Source organism: Scyliorhinus canicula, chromosome 15 (assembly GCF_902713615.1).
Source record: "Scyliorhinus canicula chromosome 15, sScyCan1.1, whole genome shotgun sequence".
In the NCBI taxonomy this organism is placed as follows: Eukaryota; Metazoa; Chordata; class Chondrichthyes; order Carcharhiniformes; family Scyliorhinidae; genus Scyliorhinus; species Scyliorhinus canicula.
Genome location: NC_052160.1, coordinates 41,432,217 through 41,453,679, shown reverse-complemented (window position 1 = coordinate 41,453,679; position 21,463 = coordinate 41,432,217). Strand labels below are relative to the sequence as shown.

The 21,463-nt window shown below is 52.9% G+C and overlaps 1 protein-coding gene across 1 annotated transcript in view; it reads right to left on the bottom strand.

Annotated features, from left to right (window-relative positions):
* The window catches only part of LOC119978966 (amiloride-sensitive sodium channel subunit gamma-like), a 33,580-nt gene extending 12,869 nt beyond the window's left edge, over positions 1 to 20,711 (bottom strand). The window contains 9 exon segments of the mRNA XM_038820916.1: positions 62 to 160; positions 4,231 to 4,394; positions 12,432 to 12,600; positions 17,988 to 18,259; positions 18,262 to 18,296; positions 19,098 to 19,186; positions 19,188 to 19,246; positions 19,249 to 19,437; positions 20,634 to 20,711. Of these exon segments, the coding sequence (XP_038676844.1) occupies positions 62 to 160; positions 4,231 to 4,394; positions 12,432 to 12,600; positions 17,988 to 18,259; positions 18,262 to 18,296; positions 19,098 to 19,186; positions 19,188 to 19,246; positions 19,249 to 19,417 (1,056 nt within the window). The 5' untranslated portion in view covers positions 19,418 to 19,437; positions 20,634 to 20,711.
* Positions 20,712 to 21,463: the final 752 nt, after the last annotated feature.

Here is a 21,463-nt window from a genome sequence, read left to right as displayed (position 1 = left end):
CCGGCCTCTATCCTCAACCCTTAGGTTTGTTTTGTCAGCTGTACGTAAGTTGAATCCTTACCTGCAATGAGTAGGTCTTGTTATAGAGATTTGTCATAGGCACATCAAATCCATCCATAGTACAGTCACTATATGGGCTGCTCAGCCTCTTCAATACTGTCTGAAACAACAGCAAGGGAGTTCTGAGAGTCTTCAGGAAAAGGCAAATTGCAGCTAACAAAACTATCGGTCAAGATTGGGGGGTACACACACTTAATATGTTCATAGAATCATGTGTGCTACTTTGCAGGTGTTAACGCATAAGAGAGAATTTAGTACAGTGCAGCACGCCTTTGTACACAGGCTGAATTAATCTATTATAATCTATTGTAGAACGGGTACAGCAGAGAAGGTGGCCATTCAGCCCATCGTGTCCATGCTGACTGTCTGTCAGAGACAGCTAGTTCCACTCCTCTGACGTTTCCAGTGGCCCTGCCAAGTGTTTTCTTTCAGATGCTTACCCAAGAATCTTTGAAAAAATACAATTGAATCTGCTTCCGCCAGTCTCCAGTAGAAACTAAGCAGTCATACGTGAAAAAGCCTTTCCTCATGTCACTATTGATTCCTTTTTCCTCTGGTTCTTGACCTTACCACCAATGGGAACAGTTTCTCCCTGTCTCCTCTATCCAGACACCTCATGATTTTGAATACTTCTGTGGAGTCTCCTCTCAACCTTCTCTGCTCGAAGGAGAAAAGCCTCATCTTTTGCAATTGATCCTTGTAACTAATGTCCTTCATCACTGTCACCCTGTTTAATGACTTTGCATCCATCCTGAAGTGTGGTGCCTAGAATTGGACACAATACTCCAGCTGAGGCCAAAACAGTGTTTTATAAAGCATCACCATAACTTTCTTTCTTTTGTAACCTATGGCTGGGATTTTCCGCTCCTGCTCCCGTCAGGTCGACGATGGGATTGGAAAACATGGCAGAACAGCAAAGTAACGTTTTCCGATGATGTAAATGTGTGACTCGATTGTCCCTTCCCTCCGTCATTGACGGGCGCATTTCCCAACGTTCAAGTGTAGATCATTATAATAAATCAACATATGGGGTGGCACGGTGGTGTAATGGTTAGCACTGCTGACTCATGGCACCGAGGACCCGGGTTTGATCCCGGCCCCGAGTCACTGTGCATGTGGAGTTTATACATTCTCCCCCTCCTCCCTATTGAAGAAGACTTTGACTTTGGCTGGGTCTGGTGGGACGGATTATTTTGTGCATATAAGGTGATACCCTATCAGCGGAGTCCGCTTTGTTGAATGAGATAAAGGTGAAATTAGAGGGTGAGTTGAATCCCATTCTGGATGATAAGTATGGAGCGAGGCCCTTCACAGGGTCAACTCCACGTTCTCATGTGCGCGGCTTAGTCTCATCCAATTCAAGGCGGTGCACAGGGCTCACCTGACTAAGGTGAGGATGAATGGATTCCTCTCTGAGGTGGAGGACAGGTGTGGGCGTTGTTGTTGGGGCCCGGTTCACACTGCTGTTACTGTGTGTCAGTGGTGAAGGGAGTGAATGTTTGTGGAAGGGGTGCCAATCAAGCAGGCTGCTTTGTCCTGGGTGGTGTTGAGCTTCTTGAGTGTTGTTGGAGCTGCGTTCATCCAGGCAAGGGGAGAGTATTCCATTACACTCCTGACTTGTGCCTTGTAGGTGATGGACATTAGGGAGTCAGGAGGGGAGTTACTCGCTGCAGAATTTCTAGCCTCTGACCTGCTCTTGTAGCCACAGTACTTACATGGCTTGTCCTGTTCAGTTTCTGGTCAATGGTAACCCCCCAGGATGTAGATGGTGGGGGATTCAGTGACTGTAATGCCATTGAATGTCATTTTTGTTGGTGATGGTCATTGCCGGGCACTTGTATGACACAAATATTGTTTGCTACTTGTCAGTCCAAGCCTGGATCTTGACCTGGTCTTAATGTTTTTGGACCTGGACTGCTTCAGTATCCGAGGAGTCATGAATGGTGCTGAACATTGTGCGATCATCAGCGAACACGCCCACTTATGACCTTATGAGGGAAGGAAGGTCATTGATGAAGCAGCTGAAGATGGTAAGGCGTAGGACCCTGATAAACCCCTTCAATGATGTTCTGGCCCTCAATTACCTTCCTTTGTGCTAAGTATGACTCAAACCAGTAGTGAGTTTCTATCACTATTACCATTGACTCCAGATTTGCTAGGGCTAATTGATGTCACACTGGGTCAAATGCTGCCTTGATGTCAAGGGCAGACACTCTCAACTCATCTCTGGAGTTCAGCTCTTTTGTCCATGTTTAGACCAAGACTGTAATAACTCCAGGGGCCATGTGGCCCTGACAGAACCCATACAGAGTGTCAGTATGCAGATTATTGCTTTGTCAGAGCTGCTTCATAGCACTATTGATTACATCTTCTCCCTAATTTTAAATTATGCATAGTGTTGTTCCTGGCAGGCCGTCCTGCACTCTTCATTGAACCAGGGTTGATCCCCTGGCTTAGTTGTAATGGTAGAGTGGGAGATAGGATAAACTATGAGTTACAGATTGAATACAACTGAGTACATGTCTGCTGCTGATGATGACCAGAGTTCAGGGATACCCAGTTTTGAGGTGCGAGACTAGTGGTACATGGTAATTAGCAAGAGGTTTCTTTGTCCATGTTGACCTGATGCCACGGTAGCATTGTGGATAACACAATCGCTTCACAGCTCCAGGGTCCCAGGTTCGATTCCGGCTTGGGTCACTGTCTGTGCGGAGTACACATCCTCCCCGTGTGTGCGTGGGTTTCCTCCGGGTGCTCCGGTTTCCTCCCACAGTCCAAAGATGTGCAGGTTAGGTGGATTGGCCATGATAAATTGCCCTTAGTGTTGGGTGGGGTTACTGGGTTATGGGGATAGGGTGGAGTTGTTGACCTTGGGTAGGGTGCTCTTTCCAAGAGCCGGTGCAGACTCGATGGGCTGAATGGCCTCCTTCTGCACTGTAAATTCTATGAGACTTCATGAGGTCCAGAGTCAATGTTTTTAAAATAAATTTAGAGTACCCAATTAATTTTTTCCAATTAAGGGGCAATTTAGCGTGGTCAATCCACCTACCCTGCCCACCTTTGGGATGTGGGGGTGAAACCCACGCAGACATGGGGAGAATGTGCAAACTCCACACAGACAGTGACCCGGGGCCGGGATCGAACCCGGATCCTCAGCGCCGTAGGCAGCAGTGCTAACCACTGCTTCACCATGCTGCCCTAGTTCAGAGCCAATGTTGAGGACTCCCTGGGCAACTCCTTCTCAATTGTATACCAATGTGTTGCCAACTCTGCTGGGTTCGTCCTGCTGGTGGAGCAGGTGTGCTCCAGGATGCTGATAGTGGTATCTGGGATGTTATTTGTAAAGTATGATTCCATGAGTATGGCTACGTCAGGCTGTTGCTTGGCTAGTTTGTCAGACAGCTCTCCCATTTTTGGCACAAAGCCCCTGATGTTAGTTAGGAGGACTTTGCTGGGTCGATAGGGCTGAGTTTGCCATTGTCGATCCCGGTGCCTCGGTCAATTTTGGGTAGTCCATCCAGTTTAATTCCTTTTTATTAACTTTGTAGCGGTAGAACTGAGTGGCTTGCTAGGCCATTTCAGAGCACAGTTAAGAGTCAACCAAATAGTTGTGGATCTGGAGTCACATGTAGGTAAGGACAGCAGATTTCCTTCTTTTCAAGGACATTAATGAACGAGATGGCTCTTTACAACTATTGCCAATGGTTTCATAGTCTTTTAATCCCTGTTTTTTTAATTGAAAGCAAATTCCATCATCTTCGGTGGTGGGATTCGAACCTGGTCCCCAGATCATTACCCTGGGTCTCTAGATTACTAGTACAGTGACAATACCACTACACCACTGCCTCCCTAAAAAGGGGAAAAAAGCAGTCTAAAAAATAAACTTTATCAGAACATATCCGCCCTGCCTCATTCTTATTCCTATTCCCAATGAACAGCATTTGAAAATCACATCACCAACAGTTCTGTCTGTTCCATTAAGAATCTTTTGGTTAGGTGACCTCAAAAGTCAAACAGAAACAGTCCTGACATTTGAAGTTAATTCCAAACCAAGTTTGTAGAACACCGTAAGGTTTGCTATGGCATCTGTTGACCTGAGATTATTGGCTCATGCATGATGTTTAGTTCTCCCCCAACCCCAATGAACAAGGTCCCTTTTGGGTGGTTTACCTTATCAAGGCCTATGGCTGTCTCAGTTGCTGTCTGTATCTCAATCCCCATGTCTTCAACAAATGGCTGTTCATTCTGATCGTGAATGACAATTTTCGCTCCCATTGAGGTGAACAGATATGGATTATACTCATTCTCATCCAGGTGCAGAGTTACCTTCAGGCCTGTGAGAGAGAAAATAAATAAAGACTTGTGCTTATGTAGTGCCTTTCATGAATTCCGTATATCCCAAAATGCTTTACGGTCAATAAACTGTAGTTACTGTTGTGATCTAGGAAACACAGTAACTAATTTGTGTACTGTGGGCAGCACGATGGAGCAGTGTTTAGCACTGCTGCCTACGGCGCTGAGGATCCAGGTTCGATCCCGGCCCCAGGTCACTGTCCGTGTGGAGTTTGCAAATTCTCCCCATGTCACTTCCACAACCCAAAGATGTGCAGGGCAGGTGGATTGGCCATGCTAAATTGCCCCTTAATTGGAAAAAAGAATTGGGTATCCTAAATTTAAAAAAAACTAATTGACGTACAGCAAGCCGTCACAAACAGCAATGGGAAAATGGCCAGATAATCTGATTTAATTAAAAATTTCACCTACCCTGCATATTCTTTGGGTTGGGGTATGAGACCTCCGCAGTCACGGGGCGAAAGTGCAAACTGCACACGGACACTGACCCGGGATCGAACCCGGGTCCTTGGCACCGTGAGGCAGCAGTGCTAACCACTGTGTCACCGTGCCGCCCTATAATCTGCTTCAATGATGTTGGTTGAGGGATATTGTCCAGGACAGCACTAAAAACTCTACTGTTCCTCTTCAATTAGTATAATGGGATTTTGTATATCCACCCCGAGGGGGCTGATTGAGGCTTGGTTTATTGTCTCATCTGAAAGGGGTGGGATTCTCCGTCCCGCCGCACCGTTTTCTGGTGCGGCGCAGTCCCGTCGGCACCGGGATCCTTCATCCCGCCAGCTGGCCAATGGAGTCTCCCATTGTGGGCACCCGCGCGCTGTCGGGAAATCCACGGGCATGAGTGCACCTCGAGCGAAATGGAGCATCCCGACAATGGAGAATCCAGTCCAGTAACTCCAACAGAGCAGCACTCCCTCAGTAGTGACCCTCTGACAGTGCAGCACTCCCTCAGTACTGCCCTAGATTAGAATGTCAGTCTGCATGATGTGCTTAAATCCCTGGAGGGGGTGGAGTTTGAACTCATGACCTCCTGACTCGGAGGCGAAAGATATATAATGAGCCATGACTGACATGGCCTTTGACCATTAATACTCCAGTGTGATGTAAGTTTTATCGCATTGTTCCCTCACCGCCTCTTTGTTCTTCTCCCAATCTTTCCTGAAAGCAGTTGGTAATTGGGGGATAAAAATACTTTTAAGAGCAAAGGGAGAATTTGAAGAAATTTTCTTCCGCAGAGGGTTGCTAGGATATGGAATGTCCAACTGAAATGGTGGAGGAAGCAGAATTTATCACAACTTTTAAAAGAAAAGTGGATAAATACTTGAAAAAGAAACATTTCACAGGATCTGGGGAAAATAATCCTCTTTCGAAGAGCCATCGTCACAGGTACAATGGACTGAACGGCCAGCTCCTGTGTTGTTCATGTGAGTAATTTTAATAGTTCCTGCGTTCACTCACGCATGTATCTGACAGTGTTGAAAACGGTGGCTTAGAGGACATTGGTTCAGAGTGAGTAAAACCTTGAGATGGCTATCAGTCAGAGTTTATGATGGATATCGGTCAGACCTTATGTGCAAGAAGTGGTCTATCATGAAGGTCATTTACTTTGTGGTAATTATAGCAAAACCTAGGAGGGGAATTGCAACTGCTGGAGGAAAGAGAAATAAGGTTGTAATAACTATAATAGAGATTTTAAATGGTTTTCCAATGGCTTGTTGACTTAATCCAGTCAGTAACTGAGCTTTACAAGCCGCAAAGAATCCAGAGTTGAGCCTTGTCCTGTGCTGTTAGCTGATAGTAGACTGTACCAGCTAGGGCCAGAGTAAAGGGTCGGCCACATCCTGGATCTAAGTAAAGGTAGGCTGCACCCAGGGCCATACGATAGACTGCATAAACAGAGTAAGATGTTGGACAAAATCATTTCCAGTTCCATTTTCTCTTGAACTTTTGACGACAGACAGGATTATCCATTTGGGCAACCATGGGCGGAATTCAATGGAAAACTTTCTAAGTTCATTTGTGACGTGTTTTTCAGGAAGTTTCCCGCTGGCTCTGTCAGCGAGTTTCCCACAGCTATTCAAAGACACTCTGTCACTTTCTTGGACCCTGGGGAGTTTCTCACCGGTTTAGCCCACACTTAGAATTTTCATTAGCGCTGAGAAGCTGAACTCAGAGATCACGCCGCATTTTGAAAGGGGTATCCCAATCTCTCAGCGAACTTGTGGGTCCCCCACACACCCTACCCATGGGCAATGTCGTCCCCACGCACATAGGCACTGCCCCACGCTCCACCAAGTGAGCACACCCTGCTATAGGGTCCCTGGGGGTCCCTCTTCTTCAGGCCTCCCCACGCCTCCTTCCAGGCCCCCCCTTGCAGGACCCCCATCCGTCAACCCCACAACCTCCAACAGTCCCCTTCTTACCTGCCATGCACCCCTGCCCATTCTTCAAACCCCCCCCTTCACCCTCCTTTCATGGGCATGGTCGTCCTCAGCCCCTGGACCTTGGCAGTGCCACCCTAGCAGTGCTCGTGTCAGCTTGGCAGTGCCACCCAGGCACTGCCAAGGTGTCTACTTTCTGGGGGGAGCCAGCGAGACACCCTGCATTGACCCTGACCACCATGGGATCGTCCCGCTAGCCTAGAGACTCCCCCCAAACCCCCCCCCACCCACCCCCACCACCCCCAACCCCCCCCACCCCCACCCCCAACCCCCCCCCCCACCACCCCCCCCCACCCCCCCAACCCCAACCCCCCCCACAACCCCAACCCACCCCCCACAACCCCAACCCCCCCCCACATAACCCAACCCCCCCCCCCCCCCCAGATCCCGGGTAAGCTCGTTGACCTTCGCAAGTGCCATTTGGTCACGCCCCTTGGCCATGATTCTGATGGACTTGGGTAAAGCCTGTGAGGCGTGAAGGCTGCTGGGAAATCCGCAGGAGGCTTCTCCCAGCATCCAGCATCGGCCTCACCGCGTCTCAAGCGAGAGCGTAACACAGCCGGTTGATCATGCCCTATGTGTTGATGCCGGCACCGGCGTCGGGTGCGGTTCCCGTTCCCGTTGGGGACACTAATCGGTAAGAGAGTCAGGTCAATCAAATAGGGCAGCACTCTGCTGGCAGTGAATTCTGAACAATTCTGGCCCAGTAGGCATTCTAACCCTAAAGAGGCCTGGCAGCTGGAGCTGTTTTAAGCACTCCATTTACCACACTGCAGCCTCGCAGATCACCATGATTGAATGGTGGAGTGGACTCGATGGTCCGAATGGCCTGACTTCCACTCCTATGTCTTATGGTCTTATGGTCTTATGTCTCACAGAAGATGTACCCCCCTGAGGGTCGCAGTGCCGAGGTGGACCCACAGCTCCATGTGTGTGTGGTGTGGAGGGACACCTTCTTCCCCTGGGTGGGCCACAGGCCCAAGCCCACCCCCCTGAACCGAGCCTGGGAATTGGTGACAAAAGGCAGTCAAGTGCCGCCAACCTCACCATGAGGATACAGTTGTTGAGTCCCGAGGGGTGGCGGGGTCACTGGTAAGGGCCTCTGCCCTGAGAGGGGCATGAAACCAGGGAGGTCTCCAAGACCATGGTGCGGTGTCCTCTGGTTGGGGCGAGCTCCGTTGATCCCCTGCTACCTTTGCAGTGGAGCAGGTGCTTCTGAGGGGTCCCAACACCTGGTGGGCTCCTTTTCATCATATAAATTTAGAGTACCCAATTCTTTTTTTTCCCAATTAAGGGGGCAATTGAGCATGGCAGTCCACCTAACCTGCACATTTTTGGGTTTGTGAGAGGTGGGACATGGAGAGAATGTGCAAACTTCACACAGTGACCCGGGGCCGGGATCGAACCTGGGCCCTGGCGCCGTGAGGTAGCAGTAACCTGGTGGGCTCCTGATTGAGCTTGGCATTGTTATGTATGCAGGGTATGTCCAGAGTGGGCAGCCTGGGTGGGCCACCAGATGACCAGAGGGCCTTCTGAACATTCAAACGACACAGGCACCCTCAGCAGTGTGAGCAGCCATGAGTCGGTAAGTAGCACCAAGCGTTGTATTTGAAAAGACTGCAGCAATGGCAGACTGAGCCAGGTCATCCCAATCCCGAGCGGGAGACACCCTGAGGTCCACAGACTTGCACCAAGTTGCGCCCCGCTACTGCCACCCGGCCCAGGCAAATACTTGTAGTAATTTGCGCCTGCGAGACACCCACCTGAGAGTGGTGGAGCATCACGAAAGGGCAAAGCATGTTTCTGTCCAAGCCGCTAATCATGATTTACTGCAGGTAAATGCCAGTGTGCATGCCCACACCGTAGTGGGGCACAAATCCCATTTCTCGCATCTGGGGAGGGTCCGGGTGAGGGCACCCGAATGGGGTTCAAACTATGATTTGTGCCGGGCGCACCGATTCTCCGCCCGTTCGCAATTCACATTTCCGGCGTCGCAAAGCGGAGAATCAGCCCAACGTCTTTCTTTATTCTTTTTTAAATCTAGAGTACCCATTATTTTTTGTCCTAATTAAGGGGCAATTTAGCATGACCAATCTACCTAACCTGCACATCTTTGGATGTGGGGGTGAAACTCAACCAGACATGGGAAGAATGTGCAAACTCCACATGGACAGTGACCAGAGGGCCGAGATTCGAACCTGGGTCCACAGCGCTGCAGTCCCAATGCTAACCACTACTGCGACATGTGCCCGCCAGCCCAGCGTCTTTCTGTCGGAGACAAGTACTTTCGCCCAGTGGGTTTTTACCATTTTCGGACCGCCGTGATGGTCTTGAGGATGATGTCGTTCTCACCACCATTGAAGGTGAAGCAGTTTCCATGGAGGGGGGGTGGTGCATTAACTGAAGTTCCTGCAATAGGGAGAGAGACAACAAACCTAAGTAACTCGACAGGAAAAGCAAATCAGCAAGGGCTGGTCAGTCATTGGAAACAATGGACAAATGTTGCCACTTATACAGCAAGTATTGTCACTCTGATAGTGTGGTTCTTCCTCACTAACATCCCTCAGACAGTGCAGTACGCCCCTCACGACTGCTCCTCCTGACTGTGTGGTTCTCCCTCAGTGCTGACCCTCTGGCAGGCACAGTACTCCCTCAGTATTGCACCTCTGATAGCACAGTACTCCCTCAGTACTGTCCCTCTGACAGCACAGTGCTCCCTCAGTACTGTCCCTCTGACAGTGCGCAGTTATTCACTATTGTCCCTCTGACAATGCAGCACTCCCTCAGTACTGACCCTCTGACAGTGCAGCACTCCCTCAGTACTGACCCTCTGACAGTGCAGCACTCCCGCAGTACTGACCCTCTGACAGTGCAGCACTCCCTCAGTACTGACCCTCTGACAGTGCAGCACTCCCTCGAGTACTGACCCTCTGACAGTGCAGCACTCCCTCAGTACTATCCCTCTGATAATGTAGCACTCCCTCAGCACTGTCCCTCTGTCAATGTAGCACTCCCTCAGCACTGTCCCTCTGACAATGCAGTACTCCCTCAGTACTGTCCCTCTGACAATGCAGTACTCCCTCAGTACTGTCCCTCTGACAATGCAGCTCTCCCTCTGTACTGACCCTCTAACAGTGCAGCACTCCCTCAGTACTGACCCTCTAACAGTGCAGCACTCTCTCAGTACTGACCCTCTGACAGTGCAGCACTCCCTCAGTACTGACCATCTCACAGTGCCGCACTCCCTCAGTACTGTCCCTCTGACAATGCAGCACTCCCTCAGTACTGACCCTCTGACAATGCAGCACTCCCTCAGTACTGACCCTCTGACAATGCAGCACTCCCTCAGTACTGACCCTCTGACAGTGCAGCACTCCCTCAGTACTGTCCCTCTGACAGGGCAGCATCCCTCAGTACTGACCTTCTGACAGTGCGGCACTCCCCCAGTACTGACCCTCTGACAGTGCAGCACTCCCTCAGTACTGACCCTCTGACAGTGCAGCACTCCCTCAAGTAGTCCCTCTGACAGTGCCGCTCTCCCTCAGTACTGTCCCTCTGACAATTCAGCACTCCCTCAGTACTGTCCCTCTGACAATGCAGCACTTCCTCAGTACTGACCCTCTGAACAATGCAGCACTTCACTCAGTACTGACCCTCTGACAGTGGCAGCACTCCCTCAATTAACTGACCCTCTGACAGTGCCGCTCTCCCTCAGTACTGTCCCTCTGACAATTCAGCACTCCCTCAGTACTGACCCTCTGACAGTGCAGCACTCACTCAGTACTGACCCCTTGACAGTGCAGTACTCCCTCAGTACTGACCCTCTGACAGTGCAAGCTCTCCCTCAGTAATGACCCTCCTGACAGTGCAGCACTCCCTCAGTACTGACCCTCCTGACAGTGCAAGCACTCCCTCCAGTACTGACCCTCCTGACAGTGCAGCACTCCCTCAGTACTGGACCCTCTAACAGTGCGGCACTCCCTCAGTACTGACCCTCTGACAGTGCAGCACTCCCTCAGTAACTGACCCTCTGACAATTCAGCACTCCCTCAGTACTGACCCTCTAACAGTGCGGCACTCCCTCAGTACTGACCCTCTAACAGTGGCGGCACTCCCTCAGTACTGACCCTCTGACAGTGCCACCACTCCCTCAGTACTGGACCCATCTGACAATTCAGCACTCCCTCAGTACTGACCCTCTGACAATTCAGCACTCCCTCAGTACTGACCCTCTAACAGTGCGGCACTCCCTCAGTGCTGACCCTCTGACAGCGCAGCACTCCCTCAGTAGTCCCTCTGACAGTGCAGCATTCCCTCAGTACTGACCCTGACAGTGCAGCACTCCCTCAGTACTGACCCTCTGACAGTGCCGCACTCCCTCAGTACTCCACCCTCTGACAAGTTGCCGCACTCCCTCAGTACTCACCCTCTGACAGTGCAGGCAGCTACCCTCCAGTAGATACGCCTCTGACAATGCAGCACTCCCTCAGTACTGACCCTCTGACAGTGCAGCACTCCCTCAGTACTGACCATCTCACAGTGCCCGCACTCCCTCAGTACTGTCCCTCTGACAATGCAGCACTCCTCAGTACTGACCCTCTGACAATGCAGCACTCCCTCAGTACTGACCCTCTGACAATGCACACTCCCTCAGTACTGACCCCTCTGACATGCAGCACTCCTCAGTACTGACCCTCTGACCAATGGCAGACCTCCCTCAGTACTGAACCCTCTGACAGTGCAGCACTCCCTCAGTACTGACCCTCTGACAGTGCAGTCACTCCCTCAGTACTGACCCTCTGACAGTGCAGCACTGCCCTCAGTACTGACCCTCTGACAGTGCAGCACTCCCTCAGTGTTGTCCTCTGACAGTGCAGCACTCCCTCAGTACTGACCCTCTGACAGTGCAGCATGTCCCATCAGTACTATCCCTCTGACAATGCAGTACTCCCTCAGTACTGACCCTCTGACAGTGCAGCACTCCCTCAGTACTGACCCTCTGACAGTGCAGCACTCCCTCAGTACTATCCCTCTGACAATGCAGTACTCGCTCATACTGACCCTCTGACAGTGCAGCACTCCTCAGTATATCCCTCTGACAATGCATACTACCTCAGTACTGACCCTCTGACAGTGCAGCACTCCCTCAGTACTGACCCTCTGACAGTGCAGCACTCCCTCAGTACTGACAATCCGACAGTTCCGCACTCTCTTAGTACTGGCACTGACAGTGCAGTACTCCCACAGTCCTGACCCTCTGACAGTGCACCACTCCCTCAGTACTGACAATCCGACAATGCAGTGCTCCCTCAGTCCTGACCCTCTGACAGTGCAGCATTCCCTCAGTACTGCCACTCTGACAGTTCAGCACTCCCTCAGTACTGACCCTCTGACAGTGCAGCACTCCCTCCAGTACTGACCCTCTGACAGTGCAGGCCTCCCTCAGTACTGACCCTCTGACAGTGCAGCCTCCCTCAGTGCTGTACTTCTCTATTCAGTTGAATGTTAATGAGATGTATTTGTATAAATCTCAATGAAAGAACCTTGAATCACATGGAGTCCATCAAACCACACAGCTTAATATGAGGTCATCAGCAGAGTAACTCATCTGAACTTTGGCTTTCTGGGGCACCTGTGCCATGATATTGAGGTAGTGCAGCCGATACCATTCCTCGATAGCGGTTATTCCTGAATTGAATGTGTAGATGGTGCAGGCAGCATTTCCGTCATCATTTTCTTCGCACTGTTTTCATAAAGAGGGCAACAAGAGAAAACTCATTATAAAAAAGCACAGCAGCAATAAAAGTCCATCCTCGAGCTCCAGTCCAGAATAGTCCACTTACTCCAATCAGTACCAGTCTCTCTGAAATGAATGAAAATTAAAATGAAAATCACTTATTGTCACAAGTAGGCTTCAAATAAAGTTACTGTGAAAAGCCCCTAGTCGCCACATTCCGGCGCCTGTTCGGGGAGGCCGGTACGGGAATTGAACCTGCGCTGCTGGCCTTGTTCTGCTTTACAAGCCAGATGTTTAGCCACTATGCTAATCCAGCTCTGGTACTGCTCCGGTCAGTACACAGACCCCCTGCTCTGGTCAGTACCAGTCCCCCTGCTCCGGTCAGTACCAGACTCCTGCTCTGGTCAGTACCAGTCCCCCTGCTCCGGTCAGTACCAGACCTCTGCTCCGGTCAGTACCAGACCCCTGCTCTGGTCAGTACATGACCCCCTGCTCCGGTCAGTACATGACCCCCTGCTCCGGTCAGTACCAGTCCCCCTGCTCCGGTCAGTACCAGACCCCTGCTCCGGTCAGTACCAGACCCCCTACGCCGGTCACTACCAGACCCCCTGCTCCGGTCAGTACATGACCCCCTGCCCGGTCAGTACCAGTCCCCTGCTCCGGTCAGTACCAGACCCCCTGCTCCGGTCAGTACCAGACCCCTGCTCCGGTCAGTACCAGTCCCCCTGCTCCGGTCAGTACCAGTCCCCATCTCCGGTCAGTACCAGACCCCAGCTCCGGTCAGTACCAGTCTCTCTGCTCCGGTCAGTACCAGACCCCTGCTCCGGTCAGTACCAGTCTCTCGTCCGGTCAGTACCAGACCCCCTGCTCCGGTCAGTACCAGACCCCCCCTGCTCCGGTCAGTACCGAGACCCCCCCCCTGCTCCGGTCAGTACCAGTCTCTCTGCCCGGTCAGTACCAGACACCCTGCTCTGGTCAGTATCAGTCTCTCTGCTCAGGTCATTACCAGTCCCTGCTCCGGTCAGAATCAGTCTCTCTGCTCCGGTCAGTACCAGTCCCCCTGCTCCGGTCAGTACCAACTCCCTGCTCTGGTCAGTACCAGTCCCTTCTGCTCCGTCAGAAACCAGACCCCCTACGCGGTCAGAAACCAGACCCCTACGCCGATCAGTCCCAGTCCTCTCTGCTGCCGGTCAGTCCCAGTCTCTCTGCTCCGTCAGTCCCAGTCTCTCTGCTCCGTCAGTCCCAGTCTCTCTGCTCCGGTCAGTATCAGTCTCTCTGCTCCGGTCAGTACCAGACCCCCTGCTCCGGTCAGTACCAGACCCCCTGCTCCGGTCAGTATCAGTCTCTCTGCTCCGGTCAGTACCAGTCCCCATGCTCCGGTCAGAATCAGTCTCTCTGCTCAGGTCAGTACCAGTCCCCTGCACCGGTCAGTACCAGACCCTGCTCCGGTCAGTACCAGACCCCTGCTCCGGTCAGTACCAGACCCCCTGCTCCGGTCAGTACCAGACCCCTGCTCCGGTCAGTACCAGTCCTCCTGCTCCGGTCAGAACCAGACCCCCTACGCCGGTCAGAACCAGACCCCTACGCCGGTCAGTCCCAGTCTCTCTGCTCCGGTCAGTCCCAGTCTCTCTGCTCCGGTCAGTCCCAGTCTCTCTGCTCCGGTCAGTCCCAGTCCCTCTGCTCCGGTCAGTATCAGCCCCTGCTCCGGTCAGTCCCAGTCTCTCTGCTCCGGTCAGTATCAGTCTCTCTGCTCCGGTCAGCACCAGACCCCCTGCTCCGGTCAGTACCAGACCCCCTGCTCTGGTCAGTACCAGACCCCCTGCTCCGGTCAGTATCAGTCTTCTGCTCAGGTCAGTACCAGTCCCCCTGCTCCGGTCAGTACCAGACCCCCTGCTCCAGTCAGTACCAGACCCCCTGCTCCGGTCAGTACCAGTCCTCTGCCCCGGTCAGAACCAGACCCCCTACGCCGGTCAGAACCAGACCCCCTACGCTGGTCAGAATCAGTCTCTCTGCTCCGGTCAGTACCAGACCCCCTACGCTGGTCAGAATCAGTCTCTCTGCTCCGGTCAGTACCAGTCCTCCTGCTCCGGTCAGTCCCAGTCTCTGCTCCGGTCAGTCCCAGTCCTCCGGCTCAGGTCAGAACCAGACCCCCTGCTCCGGTCAGAACCAGACCCCCTGCTCCGGTCAGTCCCAGACCCCCTGCTCCGGTCAGTACCAGTCTCTCTGCTCGGTCAGTACCAGTCTCCCTGCTCCGGTCAGAACCAGACCCCCTTCTCGTCAGTACCAGTCTCTCTGCTCCGGTCAGTCCCAGTCTCCCTGCTCCGGTCTGTTCCAGTCTCTCTGCTCTGGTCAGTACCAGACCTCCTGCTCCGGTCAGTATCAGACCCCCTGCTCCGGTCAGAACCAGTCTCTCTGCTCTGGTCAGTCCCAGTCTCTGCTCTGGTCAGTCCCAGTCTCTGCTCTGGTCAGTCCCAGTCTCTTGCTCTGGTCAGTCCCAGTCTCTCTGCTCCGGTCAGTACCAGTCCCTGTGATCAGTGCTCGCCCACTCACTGCAGTCAGTGCCAGCCCACTCACTGCGGTCAGTGCCAGCCCACTCACTGCGGTCAGTGCCAGCCCACTCACTGCCCACTCACTGCGGTCAGTGCCAGCCCACTCACTGCGGTCAGTGCCAGCCCACTCACTGCCCACTCACTGCGGTCAGTGCCAGCCCACTCACTGCGGTCAGTGCCAGCCCACTCACTGCGGTCAGTGCCAGCCCACTCACTGTGGTCAGTGCCAGCCCACTCACTGCGGTCAGTGCCAGCCCACTCACTGCCCACTCACTGCGGTCAGTGCCAGCCCACTCACTGCGGTCAGTGCCAGCCCACTCACTGCGGTCAGTGCCAGCCCACTCACTGCGGTCAGTGCCAGCCCACTCACTGCGGTCAGTGCCAGCCCACTCACTGCGGTCAGTGCCAGCCCACTCACTGCGGTCAGTGCCAGCCCACTCACTGCCCACTCACTGCGGTCAGTGCCAGCCCACTCACTGTGGTCAGTGCCACCCCACTCACTGCGGTCAGTGCCAGCCCACTCACTGCGGTCAGTGCCAGCCCACTCACTGCCCACTCACTGAGGTCAGTGCCAGCCCACTCACTGTGGTCAGTGCCAGCCCACTCACTGAGGTCAGTGCCAGCCCACTCTGCGGTCAGTGCCAGCCCACTCACTGCGGTCAGTGCCAGCCCACTCACTGCGGTCAGTGCCAGCCCACTCACTGCGGTCAGTGCCAGCTCACTCACTGCGGTCAGTGCCAGCCCACTCACTGCGGTCAGTGCCAGCCCACTCACTGCGGTCAGTGCCAGCCCACTCACTGCGGTCAGTGCCCACTCACTGAGGTCAGTGCCAGCCCACTCACTGCGGTCAGTGCCAGCCCACTCACTGCGGTCAGTGCCAGCCCACTCACTGCCCACTCACTGCGGTCAGTGCCAGCCCACTCACTGCGGTCAGTGCCAGCTCACTCACTGGTCAGTGCCAGCTCACTCACTGCGGTCAGTGCCAGCTCACTCACTGCGGTCAGTGCCAGCCCACTCACTGGTCAGTGCCAGCCCACTCACTGCGGTCAGTGCCAGCCCACTCACTGCGGTCAGTGCCAGCCCACTCACTGTGGTCAGTGCCAGCCCACTCACTGCGGTCAGTGCCAGCCCACTCACTGCGGTCAGTGCCAGCTCACTCACTGCGGTCAGTGCCAGCCCACTCACTGCCCACTCACTGCGGTCAGTGCCAGCCCACTCACTGCGGTCAGTGCCAGCCCACTCACTGCGGTCAGTGCCAGCTCACTCACTGCGGTCAGTGCCAGCCACTCACTGTGGTCAGTGCCAGCCACTCACTGCGGTCAGAGCCAGCCACTCACTGCGGTCAGTGCCAGCCACTCACTGTGGTCAGTGCCAGCCCACTCACTGCGGTCAGCCAGCCCACTCACTGCGGTCAGTGCCAGCTCACTCACTGCGGTCAGTGCCAGCCCACTCACTGCCCACTCACTGCGGTCAGTGCCAGCCCACTCACTGCGGTCAGTGCCAGCTCACTCACTGCGGTCAGTGCCAGCCCACTCACTGCGGTCAGTGCCAGCCCACTCACTGCGGTCAGTGCCAGCCCACTCACTGCCCACTCACTGTGGTCAGTGCCAGCCCACTCACTGCGGTCAGTGCCAGCCCACTCACTGCGGTCAGTGCCAGCTCACTCACTGCGGTCAGTGCCAGCCACTCACTGCCCACTCACTGCGGTCAGTGCCAGCCCACTCACTGCGGTCAGTGCCAGCCCACTCACTGCGGTCAGTGCCAGCCCACTCACTGCGGTCAGTGCCAGCCCACTCACTGCGGTCAGTGCCAGCCCACTCACTGCGGTCAGTGCCAGCCCACTCACTGCGGTCAGTGCCAGCCCACTCACTGCGGTCAGTGCCAGCCCACTCACTGCGGTCAGTGCCAGCCACTCACTGCGGTCAGTGCCAGCACTCACTGCGGTCAGTGCCAGCCCACTCATTGTGGTCAGTGCCAGCCACTCACTGCGGTCAGTGCCAGCCCACTCACTGCGGTCAGTGCCAGCCCACTCACTGCGGTCAGTGCCAGCCCACTCACTGTGCTCAGAGCCAGCCCACTCACTGCGGTCAGTGCCAGCCCACTCACTGCGGTCAGTGCCAGCCCACTCACTGCGGTCAGTGCCAGCCCACTCACTGCGGTCAGTGCCAGCCACTCACTGCGGTCAGTGCCAGCCCACTCACTGAGGTCAGTGCCAGCCACTCACTGCGGTCAGTGCCAGCCACTCACTGTGGTCAGTGCCAGCCCACTCACTGCGGTCAGTGCCAGCCCACTCACTGAGGTCAGTGCCAGCCCACTCACTGAGGTCAGTGCCAGCCCACTCACTGCGGTCAGTGCCAGCCCACTCACTGCGGTCAGTGCCAGCCACTCACTGCGATCAGTGCCAGCTCACTCACTGCGGTCATGCCAGCTCACTCACTGCGGTCAGTGCCAGCCCACTCACTGCGGTCAGTGCCAGCCCACTCACTGCGGTCAGTGCCAGCCCACTCACTGCGGTCAGTGCCAGCCCACTCACTGCGGTCAGTGCCAGCCCACTCACTGTGGTCAGTGCCAGCCCACTCACTGCGGTCAGTGCCAGCCCACTCACTGCGGTCAGTGCGAGCCCACTCACTGTGCTCAGAGCCTGGACCCTTGATTTAATCCTTTGGCTGCTCAACACCCAGGATGTCTTCACTGATCAATCGCAGAAACAAGGGCATCAAGTTGGGACACAGCTTATCCAGAGTTTACTCTCTGACATCTCATACATCTTTGTGTCCTCCCCCTCTACCTTGCACTCTAGTGGAGCCCCAATGAGCTTGATTTTAAGCTGGAGGTGCAACTTACCAGCTTGAAGCCGACTGTTTTGGCTTGGGACTGTGTATTGATGCTCTCAAACAACTTGGTTTTCATTGTCCCATTGATCTCATGCTGTTTCTTGGTGATGAGGTCAGTCACAATGATATACTTGTGGTCCACCAGCTCAATCAGCAGCGGAATGTTCTGGAACAATATGTCATTTTGGCTGTTTGTGGCGATCTTGTGCAGAGTTTTCACCTGGCTGTTATTGGGACTATCTGTGAAGCAGTACAGCTCCTTGATGGCAATCAGAGTCTCCGGTCTAGTTTCTCAAAGAGGTGTCTTGTTGCATTGTATCTGTGAACAGATATGAATAAACCTGGGCTAAATAGAAATTGTTGCACCTTAAAATCCAAAGTCCATAATGTTCACTTTCTACCACCTTGGTCCACATGATGCAACAAATATGGAGTTATTGACTAATTATAACAATTAACCTCGATCAATTAGTCCTCAACAAACCCAGATAGGGGCAAGGAAAACCACACTGGTGAAATCCATAGGTCCAAAAACACATTTTACTCCAAAGCTGCACTCTCCACATTTCAGGTTTAAAATTATTCATGTAGTGTATTCCATAATATTGTTTTCTCAAGATATTTATTTAATTTGCATTTGAATGTAACATCACGAACCATTCCCATCGTCGCCCGAAGGAGTTTGTTCTATAGATTGATATCTCACTCATTATCTCCCCAGGCAGAGCATATTAAAAAATATATTAAACCAAGGCCCCCTTTTGCTATCTAAGTGGGATGTAAAAAATCCCAAGGCACTACTTTGGAGAAGAACAGTGGAGTTCTCCCAATATCGTGGTCAGTATTCATCTCGCAATCAACATCACTGATGCACATTCGCTGATTGTTACCTCATTGTTTTTGGGAGCTTGTTGACTGCAAATTGTCTGCTGCATTTTCCCACATTGCAACACGCGATTACACTTCGGAGCTAATTCAGTGTCTCTATGTCCTGAGGTTGTGAAAAGTGCTATAGTTCATTCTTTTGGACATACCGTGGGCTTCACAGGGAGCGTAGGGTTAGTGAGAGACTGAGGGTTGGGAATTGAGGGACTACAGTTCAAGAGACGCAGACACTGACCTGTACGGGTTTATGTTGCAGATGGTGACGGCAGGAAAGGTGATTTCCTGAAATTGGACAGTGATGGTGACCGAGGCAGTGTAGTAGGAAAATGATGAGGAGAGCGCACTGCCAGAAGATGATGCCCACCGTGCTGAATGTCAGGATTACCAGGCAGCCCGGCGTAGCCGGCCTCTCGATACCACAATTCTGCGGCAGCCATGGGTGTTGGTGTGGTAGCAGTACCATTTCACCAACTCGCAGGCACTCGTTGCCTGTGGTCCAGTCACTGGCAGCTTCTCTTTGATCTTCTCCTTCAGTCGCTTTGTTCCTGATTCCATGGTATCTCTGCAGTGGGCTCCTGGCACAGAAGATTTCACAGTAAAGTGATAGTCATCCCTCCCCTTCCTCTCCTCACTTGTCCCCCTTGCCACTTTGCCACCCAGCCCGTACCCCCACCCTTCACCCTCCCCACCTGGCCCATCACCTCCCCTCCCACACGCCATTCCCTCAAAATGCCACACAGATCCTCCCCCAGCCCCTTTCTTTTCCCCTCCTCATCCAACCTCTCCACTTCCCCATCCCACCTCACCTCACCATGACCACCGGCCCTTCAGCATGCTCTCTTCTCCCCATCCTCTCCCATCTCACCACACCCCTCATCATGCCCCCCCCCTGCTCCCTCCCCATCCCAAGTGTCCCTCCCCTTTCTTCTCCCCCTCCCTTTCCACCCACCCCACTTTCTTTCCACCCACCCCCCCCCCCCCCCCCCACTGCATCCCGTCCCTGTCTGTCCACTACCTCTTCCCATCCCCCATTCTTCTTCCCTCCTCCATCCTCCACCCTCCCAACCCATTTCGCTCCTTCCCTCTCCTACCTCCTTCCCTCCAGTCACTCTTCTCCCCTTTCCCGCCCCTACCACTATTCCAACCCCTCTTCCTCGTGTCCCTTCCCTTCCCCATCCCTCCACCTCCCTCACCCTGCTCACTCAGTTGGTGTTTGTGAAATGAGTTCCAGCCAATAGCTGGGTTAAAAACGCTGCGCTCCTTTCGCAAAACATTCGACTAAATAAAAACCTCTCGCGCGTTTGCTTCTTTCGAAGTGATCAGGGTTGGACCTGCTAGCGGAACCGTCAATCATGAAGTAAATATTCATTAATTTCAACATCCCAGAGGATTTGGATTTATTCCTCCTTCCCACTGTTTAAACAATTTGAAGTGTTTTTTCTCTAAACTTTTTCAGCGCCGCTAATTAAAAGAATAAAACAACGAAACTCCAAGCACCAGCTCCTGGAGTCATATTGGAACAAATTTACCAGAAAACGCCCTTTCTCATATCAAACAATCCCATTCAAGCCCAGTTTTAAAAGTTCGAGGGGGGAAAAAAAAGTTTCAGTGCAACAGAGTGGTTAACTAATCGTTTTAAAGTTTCACCAACACCCCAGTGAGATTTTGTTTAGATTGTCTCATTTATCTGTACTAATTGAGAAAGTTCACTTCAGTATTATTAGTTTACGCTATTTTCTGACTGAAGATAATTCGCGCGTTAAATACATACCTGTTTCGGGCGTGAGACACAGCTGCAGAATAATTAAGCGACCTCTGGAAACTGGGATAGCAGAGCCTCTGTGCGTGGCTTGTTGGAGAGAGAGACTGGATTAGATTGGCAGCTCTGGCTGCTCAAAGTGACACCTCATGGTACAGCCCCTGGTCAATGACCCTTTTCAGCACCTTTTCTATATTATACAAACGAACCGTTTTATGTCCCAGAGGAATTGAGATTTAAATTTTTTTTGTACCCAATTATTTTTTTCCAATTAAGGGACAATTTAGCGTGGCCAATCCACCTACCCTGCACATCTTTTTGGATTGTGGGGGTGAGACCTACGCAGACACGGGGAGAATGTGCAAATTCCACAGAGGCAGTGACCCGGGGCTGGGACCGAACCTGGGTCCTCGGTGCCCTGGGGCAGCAGTGCTAACCACTGCGCCACCGCGCCGCCCTAGAATCGAGAAATGTTTTAATAGCGGGATGACCAAACTACAGTTCAAGAAAGCGAATAAATGAGAATGTAGCCAACAGGTTTGTCAGGTTAAGGCAAGGAAGCTCTTGCAAGGTTAGCATCTATTGCCCAACCCTTACTGTCAAAAAGTGATTGATGATGCAAATACGAGACCTGTTCCACTATTCAGGGGACTGTAATGTGCACAGATTTACCTGTTTTTAAAAATGTAAAATAGGCACAAAGAGCACCAATATAGCAGTGGGAAGTCCCACGCCTAATCTGAACACACATTGGTCTGGCTGCTAAATTTGGGCGAAGCTAAAATTTCAGGATCTCAGGTGGCCTTCTGGGCTTCCTGTGTTACACCTGGTGTGCAACACAG